General features: G+C 37.4%; 1 protein-coding gene across 1 annotated transcript in view; it reads right to left on the bottom strand.

Annotated features, from left to right (window-relative positions):
- Nucleotides 1–210: 210 nt before the first annotated feature.
- Nucleotides 211–10,088, bottom strand: part of PBLD (phenazine biosynthesis-like protein domain containing) — a 10,213-nt gene continuing 335 nt past the window's right edge. The window contains exons 2-9 of the mRNA XM_009878888.1: nucleotides 8,305–8,404; nucleotides 7,672–7,770; nucleotides 7,071–7,180; nucleotides 6,905–6,934; nucleotides 6,303–6,391; nucleotides 5,064–5,242; nucleotides 4,294–4,356; nucleotides 211–323 (exon numbers count right to left, since the gene is read on the bottom strand). Coding sequence (XP_009877190.1) covers nucleotides 211–323; nucleotides 4,294–4,356; nucleotides 5,064–5,242; nucleotides 6,303–6,391; nucleotides 6,905–6,934; nucleotides 7,071–7,180; nucleotides 7,672–7,770; nucleotides 8,305–8,404 — 783 coding nt within the window. The remainder of the gene's footprint in view (nucleotides 324–4,293; nucleotides 4,357–5,063; nucleotides 5,243–6,302; nucleotides 6,392–6,904; nucleotides 6,935–7,070; nucleotides 7,181–7,671; nucleotides 7,771–8,304; nucleotides 8,405–10,088) is intronic.

Here is a 10,088-nt window from a genome sequence, read left to right as displayed (position 1 = left end):
AAGTTAGCGAACAAGCCAAGGGGCAAGATGAAAGCGAAGAAAGCACTGAGGATCTTGAGGATTACAAGTGGGCATTTTCAGGTACTTTTTAAAAATGGACAAGAGGTGATCAAATACTTTTGAGGATGTTGGTGATTCATTGCCTAGAGCTAAGTTATAATCAGTGAAAAATGAGTAATTTGAAGGTGTGGGAGATTAGTGTAAATTTCTTCAGAAAGTCAGGTATCCTTTTAATACAATAGCAATTTGCCCTGCAATATCAACTCTTCCATCACTACGCAGTGAAATCTTCAACTCTCCTCCACGGCGGGAACATTGAAAAGCTAGATAGAAACAAGAAGCCACAGTTAAATAGTGTCTATCACAAATTATTTAAAAACCCACGAAAACTCAGGGAAATGAGGCCTCTTTCTCCAGAAAGCAAGAAGCACCAGGGCAAGCACTGTACCAGGGATACCCTGGATGAAGATCAGACCAGAATTTGTGTGACAACAATGGCCATTAATGCAAGCGGGGAAGGACAGCTTCAGTGCTGCAGCCAATCGAGTCTCCATTGTGTATCTAAAGTCTTGGGTTCCCCCAAGAAGGGGGTAAGAAGGAAGAACACTCAAGTCTATCTGCAGAAGAATGAGGAACCACTTTACCAGCACTGAACATCTGAAGTGGCTACTAGGTTCAGAAAAGGTGTTTGGCTAATGGGTAAACTCTAGCAGGGAGTGGGAAAAGTCTTCAGAGAAACATATGTGCTGCTTCAGCTGTCATAAACAGAGACCAAATTCTTATACAGATCGGAACCGATATGGAATTGTATAATCCTGAATATATAATTTAATATAGTTGGATAAACCTTCAGTAGAAATAGCCTTCCACTTGTAAATAACCACCGCATTAAATTTTTGCCTAAGCTGTTTTGTCACATCCAGGTGGGATGGTAAAACTCACTTGGCATGTCAAGCCTGCAGACTCGTCTCAGCAGTTCGATTTTAGTTGCACAACTGCTCCGTCAGAAAATGGTCTGGTTCAGGTGGCATTTAGCAAAGGTTTGAGTTTCATAGCACTGTTTTTGTAAAAGGCGGATAAAGAGGCATTAATGCTCAGTCTCCTTACTCAATGAGCTTCCAGCTACTCCAAAAGTTGTTCAAAGCCAAGGAAGGTGCTCTTCCTCACAAAGCCACAACTTGTAAATTGGGTAGAGATTGTATTCAGATCCTGATAGAGCCCAGGATCTCTAACAGATAGCATATTTTCTCAGCCAGAGACGACAAGAAAGTTCTTCCTTTTAACAGGATATAAGATTCTCAGACAAAGCAAACACTCCAGAACAGTTGAAACAGGAGCTATAAAGATTGATATTGATACTTTCTGTTCTTTCCCATTTATAGAAATGATTCAATTTCTACTGGGTTTGGTTTTACTGGTTTTTTAGCTTGTCAGAAGAAACATCTGTGCATGGACTAATGCCTTCAATTGAATGGTTTGGACTCTCAGAGATCCAGACCATGCTAAACTTGATCAATTATTATTGCCAAGTGTGGATACACAACTAAATTCTGCCACTCCCTCATGACAGAAGATTTAAATAAAACAGATGGATTATTTCAAATCTTCAGATGTTGGTTGGGGTGTTTTTCTTTCTTTCTTTCTTGAAACGTGGAACCAGTGCTGCCTGTTTTCATGCAGGATTAGAGACTGTTTGATGCTGGTCCATTCTATTTTATTTCAAAGAAACCTCCACAGTAAAAAAAATTTAAAAAGCCCAACATAAACCACAAAGGAAAATTTTGCCCAAGCTTACGTGAAAATAATACTTGGTCTTTTCTTTCTCTCACACCGAAGCACTGATGTTTCACACTATGTCTAAAAGTAAACAGAACTGCATGGAACGTTTCAGTAACTAGAGGATTTTATTCAACAATAATGTCTCCGGAGACATTCCAGCACCTCTGACGTACGCTTGCCTTTTGGATCACAAAGTTATCACATGTTCATTCCATGTCTGCATTTACTAGGAACACCTCATACTATGTATATACGTTTTATACGTATTTTGTATAAAAACAAGTATGTAGTTGCCTTGAAATAAATCCTGGCAAAACTATGATCTTGCATCTACCAAAGTAAGGTTTGTTTTTTGGTTGGGTTACCCCTCCAAAAAAAGCATTATTCTGGCCTCACCTGAGATTAAAATTTTTTTTTTATAAAGCTCCTTTTTTTCACAATAATTGGTAAGTCCTCTATCATCTGTTTGAATATACCAAATACCTTAAGGATGTTTATAAATATTATCTTAGAAATGCAAAAAATATTTGAAGGGCTGGATACAGGAATTCATTAGCAATTATGAAAGTCAATACGTCTGATATGAGGAATTATAAACCATTACTGCAGAGATTCTTCAGATAAAGTAAGGCAAAGACTGACACTGAACTCTGATTTAACAGTCAGCTTAAATTCAAGGATATGTACATACTTTCAGGAAAGATCATAAGGTATTTCACCTTGTAAAAAGACTTTAAAACTCCCTTTGTAGTTGATGGGGGTAGCTGTTGTGTGACAATTCGGTTTAATAAAAGTAGGACGAGAACCTAAACACATGCAATTACATCTGATACTTCAGCAGAAATGCAGCTGACCTCCTCTTAGGGACCTGACAATAGATTTGACGTTCCTCATTTTTATATTATTTCATACCTGATCTATTTTGGAACTAACAGATCCTTAACTTTATGGAAGAAAACTTCCCTTTATTCTTGCAATAAAAGGCATTGGATATTACAGAAGCTACTGCAAAGGTTTCTAACAAGTCACAGGATGCTCTTATTTATCAGTCTTGGGTGATACGGAATCTTCTTGACTGCCAGCCATCTTTTCCAGAGAATCCTGTTAGTAATACAATTCACCCCAGCACTACCTGACACCCTTGGGCCACATACATGTAAGGAAAAGTAACTTCTCACAAACACATAAAAACCCCATGTGTTGATCAGATGTCAAATGAACTCACTCTGTTTAAATCTTTTATGTGATTTCTACCTCAAAAAGAAATTTGAGGACATATATATGCATGAGATCTGGGAAAGAAAGTGCTAAACACGTTAGAGATGCTGATTACAGTACCCACTGCCTTTGCTGTTGGAGATAGTTTCTCTACAAGAGGAAATAGCACTGTACATACAAAATACATGAAAATGCAAACCAGGTAGAAATTACCTTCTAAAAATACAGACAGAATTTCTGTCTGTCTCCTTAAAAAAAAAAAGCAGTGTCTGTATATAGCATGGAAGAGTTTAAAATGCCACATTAACATCTGAAAATGTCAAAAATTTTCTGAGAAACAGCTAGTCCACAGAGACGCATTACCAATGACGGTTTCTCCTCTTCAGGAAGTATTTTGGGATTTTTCTACCCAGCATTGTGGAAATTATCACAGATCTGTGTGATGTTAATGCAAATATGAGATTTTCAGAACAGAAAGTTAAACCTTTCCTTCAATCCACGATGGAGAAGGTCTCAGTCATTGCAGATTACCATACTGAGCTATGGAGCACAAACAGATTCTTTAGAGAGCTTATTATTCTTGAGAAAACTCATTCTGAGATTCATTTGACCAAATACAGGAAAGTTTATATTTAAGGCAGTTGTTTGTTTAGAAATGGGCTTACTTTTTTAGACAAGGTACCTTATTTGATCAACGGTCCAATCGCTGCTCTAAACTAAAAGTTATCACTGAACAGATCAACCTGGAGTAATTCTCAAGAAAATATCAAAATCAAGCAGAAACTGTGTGGCTTTTTACAGTCTCATTTTAACATACATAAGCGAAAAGGAAATCTCTGTCCAAATGAATTGAAAAATAAACATTGTGAAGGAAAATACTGATATCTGTTTCAAATACCCACAACACAAGCCATAGAACACCAAGAAGGAAAGGAAAACTCAATCAAAACACACAAACAACATCACTCGAAGTTTGCCAAGCTTAAGTTACGATGAAAGGTCATGAGAATTAAAATCCCCAAACTGAGATCAAAAACTAACTGCAGCGAGCTACGATCCGGAAATCAACACTTCAAATTCCCTGCAGGCATGATGTGTCATGATGGTGAGGAGGAAAGAAAGAAATTTCTTAAAGATTACCTTGTGCGTAAAATATTACATAACACTCTATTCATATCAAGAAAACAGTCAGAGATTTATTGCTATGGTTTGGATTGCAGCAATAATATAACATTTTCTTTTAGTGAGCAGCTGTTACATAAATGGGAATCTTTGCAAGAAAACAGTTTCTCTTACCAAGCATTTCTTTCTTCCCCAGCTGCTCTGACCAGTAGCTGCTTAAAACAGCATGGGCAGATCCTTAAAAGCAATTGGAAAACAAAGTATAGAATTAAATTAGAATCACTAGTTTATAGGGCAGCATATTCAAAATGTAAATGCAATAAACAGATCAGGTGCCATGTGTGTGTTTAGGGCAAAAACACCTCAGAATGTTCAGAGCAGATAGCCTTAAGGCTTTATCATTCCATTTATTTATGATAAAGTAGTATTACTTCCTCATCCTCTGACTTCAGTGCAAATTTTATGAGGGCTTCATGGTTAGACACAACTGGTAGGAATAACAAAGCATTCCCATTAAAAATTTATTTCTTTACCAGAAATGAAGTTTCCTAATAATACAATCTCAAAATTATCCATCTAAATGTGATGTTAATCAAGGAAAGATGAACAACTACCCATCAAAAAATGAATAGACGCTTGGACAGTTTTTAAGAATAGCACATGTGGACAGAAGTCATTGTGTAAAACAAAAATATTCTCTCTCCTAACAGTTTTTACAACAAAACCTCAGGACTCTTTTCAGTCTTGAATGCTGCCAAGTATCAGGATGTAACTTGGGAAGATTTTTAAGGTCTCACTGCAGCTTCTGAAAACTAAAAAGGCCAATTTGTTTCCTGACCAACAGACAGCTTAAAAACTTGGATGACTTCTCAAATTCATTAAGTTTAATAAGTACCTTTCAATTGAACTGAAACAGAAGAGTCACTTATCACACAAACACATACCTGTAACAGGGTCTTCCAGAACTCCAAACCAAGGTGCAAAATATCTGGAGTAAAAATCATGGCCTTTGTCTTTTCCACTGGAATTTCCCTTAAGAGTGAGAATGAGTCCTTTCACCTTTCCTGTATTTTCAGCTGACAAAAAACGTTGCGCGCTCACTTGCATTTCTTCCAACACAGACCTTGAATATAATTACAGAATTTTAATAACCCATATCCTTCATTTTAATTGAATTTAAGTATCAAAAAGAAATGTAAAACAAAATCATCTCCTCTACAATCCCAAAACAGCCACAGTAAAAATGTTAGAGGAGCCAAGATTCCTAGCACTGTCCTCCCAGCACCATTTGATAGAAGACTATGCTGAATGCAATGCACTGAGTGAGCAGAGAAAAAAAGGTTCAAGCCATGCGTTTCCTATTTATTTCTGAAGCAATCCTGGAGCACTGGCTACAGAGAGCACACTGTTCTTTCAACATTTTAATCACTGAAAGAAATATTTCGTTGCTACAGAATGCAAAGTGTAAACACTCCGTGGGATTCTAAAGCACCCTTAAACAGTCTGCGAAGCTGCAGGCACCTCCCTACAAAATAAATTCTGGAAGAGTGGAAATAATGAATACACAGCTGAGGATAGTTCTATCTCACCACCAGCCCAATCTTCAAGCATTAGTTAGGACAAATTTCAATAGTAGTAATTTGGCCTGATCAAAGAAGTAGTGTTTGAGCAACATGTATCCAAATCATACTTAACAATGAAAATCAGCTCTCCGAGATTAACAAATGCTTTGCAATTGTTTGAATTGGAATTCCTCTACAAAGCTCCTTAAGGTGCTGTTAAGTACATGTAAGTAGATTACAGTCAAATGACAATAAGAACCCACTGCGTTCCCTCAACGTGCTCTGCCTCACTAGCGATACGCAACTATTACTCCTTCGCCTAAGGAGCCAGATTCCTAATTTCCTGCTAGGTTACTAGATTTTTTTTTATTATTATTTTTTAACTCAAATGGATGGGGAAAATACACCATCGTTAAAGCTGCTTCCTACACCTCCTTTTTGCAGAGATTTCAGATTGATCTTACTCAGCTTTGCAGGTTCAGTAAATTCACATTACAAGGTAAAGTAACTACTTAACACAAAAGTTTAATTGAGAGGTTTTAATCTCCACGGTTTAGAACTAGAGGCAGATTTGATTTCTGCACACTTGATTTTTTTTTTTTTTTAAAAAGTATAAGGCACCTTTCATAAGCATCACTGAGGCGGACCAAGAGTTTCTTTGTGTCAGGGGAATAGCGGAGATCTTGAACAGTCATGTCACCAACGGCTGCCTGGTGGAAAAGTTAAAGAATACAAAGAAAATCATCATCATTTGAATATAAAATAGTATCTTCTTCACATTTTTGTAGAACAAACTCCCTCTAAAACAGGGCTTATGCAAGGTCTTTCACACAGTCCTCAGGTACATGCAAGCAAGAAAAATAAAGGCATCGAGTGCATGAATGGATACAGGCAGGTGCTAAGAGCTCTGGATATGTCAACTTGGAAAGAAATTCAGGGACCCAAAAGAGAGCAAGGATGCTAGAGTGTCCTCACATCCATAAGCAGTCTGAAAATACCACTGAAATAAATACTGACACTCCAGCCAAGGGTAGCAGGAGACAAAAGTTCAACTGCAGCACTTTGGAGAATTCCATTTCCCAAACTGCACAACTCAGACCTTTAAAGTTTCAGGATTGTATCAAGCAATGCCATGTTGCCACTTTTCAGCCATTTTAATACATCAAAATATGTATAGCTATTATAAAAGTGCTTTTAAGACCACACATAGATTCTTTTTTTACCTTTATTAACTCTTCTACGTCCTGAAGTGCCTGAAAAAAATATTAAGAGTGTAAAAATAGAATATAGGTACATACTTGTATCCAACTACAGACAGACAGATACACTTACATACACATACAAACATAAACACACACTTGCCTTGTAATGAATAAAATATGGACTGACCTGTGGGTAGGTTACGTAAAGTGGTAAATCCAGGACAATATGATTTTCCACTTGTCTGGCTTTTAATTCCCCACTCAGGGTCACAAATGTGATAACCGAGTTTGTGTTTTCTAGAAAGAGAACACTGCAACATTATCAAACCTAAGAATTTGAATCTAAATTATTACAGCTCTTAGAGTAGCTCAGCATGTTCAGGAAAAGTTAGTCATGCAATTAAAATATAAAAACTACAGGAAATCTTAATAAACTTAATAAATAATCTGCTGAGGCTAATAAAGACTGCAGTTGCCAGTGAATCTTTCCTGCATGTTCCAGGAATGAACAGGAGTTTCCTTTTAACAGAAAGAGCAATATTCCCTATTCATCAAATTCTACTGTACCTCTCCCGGACGACATTTGCACATTTAGCTGTTTGCCTCAAGAAGAATAACATTTGGCCATCAGAATCTACATGGAGGAAACTGACTACCGGCTTACAATCACAGAGCAACTGTCAAAGTCAGCACCTAAGGTATCTCCACATGTGTTCATTAAACGTTCTGAACATTTAATTGCCTTTGTGGTAGAAAATGTTGTACTAATAAGGAGCTTGTAAACATACTTTGTATGTGAAACAACACAGCAGCTGATGCAAGTGTAGCATGACCACAGAGAGGAACTTCACTGGCTGGGGTGAACCACCTGAGTCCAAAGCAGGAACCTTGAAAATAAAGTTTGTTTAGCATTATTAAGTGGAAGAAGACTATTTCTTCAATGCATGTGATAATCAGTCTTGGTCTCAAACACACTTTTAGGAACTTATTTTGTACCAATTTGTGGACTAGCCACTGGCTGTTCAAACCGAAGGAACAGGACACTTTCTCAGCATACTGTCCCAGGGCCTCTTTCAGACAGCTGATAACCCCAAACCTGTTTCCCTCTCTCTTCCACCAGGTTGCTTCAGGGAGAGGGCCAATGTGCCAGTGTGCTCCCTGACCCTGGAGCCTAACTCCAGGCTCGTGGGATTCCAGCCCCTTGGCTCATGTCAGCACGCAACCGCCATGCGAGCAGATTCAGCAAACTGATTCAGCTTGAAACTAACCCACAAAGTGATTCTGAACAAACTCTGGTCTCTCTGATATTTTCTGTCTTGTCTAGCGCCTCCAAGGTCTTTAACATCGTTCCTTATAAATGCTCCTACAGTGCCTTCCTGTTCCCTTGTAACAGATTTTGGTGAGCAAACAGAACCACTCACTTTTGGTAAAGTCATCTCCAGGGTGCAGTTTTCTGATGAAAGCAGTTTCTGAAAGGTTCATTTCTGTTGCGATTTTTTGGTGCAAATCTTCATCCAAGCCCTAATGATGAAACCGTAAATTCAATTCAAAGCAGGCCAAAAAATGCAGAATCAATTTTTCTGACAAATGAATACAGGAATTTCATTTTTTATTAAAATAAAACACAGATTCATTTTTAGTTCTGAATACTTCCTGAGAGTAAAAAAAGCTTTAGACATAAAATGGGATAACTAGTTCAATCATTGTGCTAAGTAGGCATTGCTAATAACTGTCCTACTAGCTTACAAGTTCTTGAAATATATGGAAAATAAAATCATCAAAAAACTAATCTTAGTCTTTATATGAAAACAAATTTTTTTTTGAAGTTATGACGAAAGTCACACTAAGAAGTCATCATTAACATAACCAAAAAAATAACTGCAACTCTCTTTTTATAACTCCGAAAAAACCATGCCAGCAAGAAGCACAGAATACTGGCTAAGGCTAGGATAACTGATCAGCACATAGTTGTACCCTCAATACTACTCTTTAAACAACAGGAACAATACCGCAAGTCAGTAGAAGCTGAGAGAAGACAAAAATGAAAACCAAAACTGCTGGAGCTCACTCCATTCTGTTCTGCCTGCCTGCAGATTGAAACCAGCAAACATTGATCCCAGGACACAGGAGCTGCAGTGATTGTGTAAAATTCTACTTCACCCTTGTTCTATTGCTCTTTCCCCACAATTATGCTGACTGGCCAGGTTTGAGAATCTGGTCTTTAAAGTACTGAAAAACAAATGAAAAAGTGTTACGTGGATCTGGTCAGGTTCAACCCCCAAGAGATAAAAATTTGCCCAGCTAACATTATTTACTTCCCTTAATAACTTTAATACTTTTCAGCCAACGGTGCCATACTACAGATAGGAAATAACTGATATGCATCACAGACCTGTACTTACAGAGTAAATTCTATACAATAAAACAACATTCTAACTTTTTTATAGGAACAAATACCTACTTTGAGAATAGTTTTGAGTCTAAAGATACTAAACCAAAACAAAGACCAACCAACGTATTAAAAATAATAGAACTTTATTGAAATATATTGAAATACTGCCATCCTGTGGCACTTCTGAAACACAGAAGAGGCTTGTTTTGCCATTCTTGCACTAGTCCCAAAGCACTTTTGTAACACCTCTGCCAAGAATCTGAAGGGAACAGAAATATTGCTGTAAGCTGCACCACACTTCCTTGGAGCTTAGAACAAAATTATGAATCAGGATCTCGGCTTTAACTGAACATCAGCTTCAACTTTGACACTAAAGCCTCTAGCCCCAGGTGCTACAGAAAACAACTTAAAAATCTCTACATTCCAAAGGCAACATGCAAATAAATTGCCTTCACAATACGCTCATATACTAAAGTCAAATTAATATAAAAATGCAATTAGAAGCTCCTAGATTTAAAGCAAACTCCTTCTGAGAGGGAGTAGATTTCAGAAGGCAAAAACTACCTCTGAAGTTTCTGTCAAAACTTTAGTTGATCTGATCTATAGGTAAGTTTTGTACAAGATCTAGGCAGGTTTAGGAGCATCTAGAAAGGACTCCTCTAAGCACAGGTTATTGCCCCTGACAGCTCTGTGTCTGTTTTCCCACTTAAAATTTTTACAAAGTGTTACTACACAAATAATATAAGGCCTACAACGGTAAAAGACAGATTCAGGTCCGCACTTTCCCTTTTTCCTTCCATAGCAAGAGGAAAA

This window comes from Apaloderma vittatum, unplaced genomic scaffold (genome assembly GCF_000703405.1).
Source record: "Apaloderma vittatum isolate BGI_N311 unplaced genomic scaffold, ASM70340v1 scaffold11701, whole genome shotgun sequence".
Classification (NCBI taxonomy): domain Eukaryota; kingdom Metazoa; phylum Chordata; class Aves; order Trogoniformes; family Trogonidae; genus Apaloderma; species Apaloderma vittatum.
Note: the sequence above shows the minus strand (reverse complement) of the source record. Positions and strands in the feature narration are given on the sequence as shown.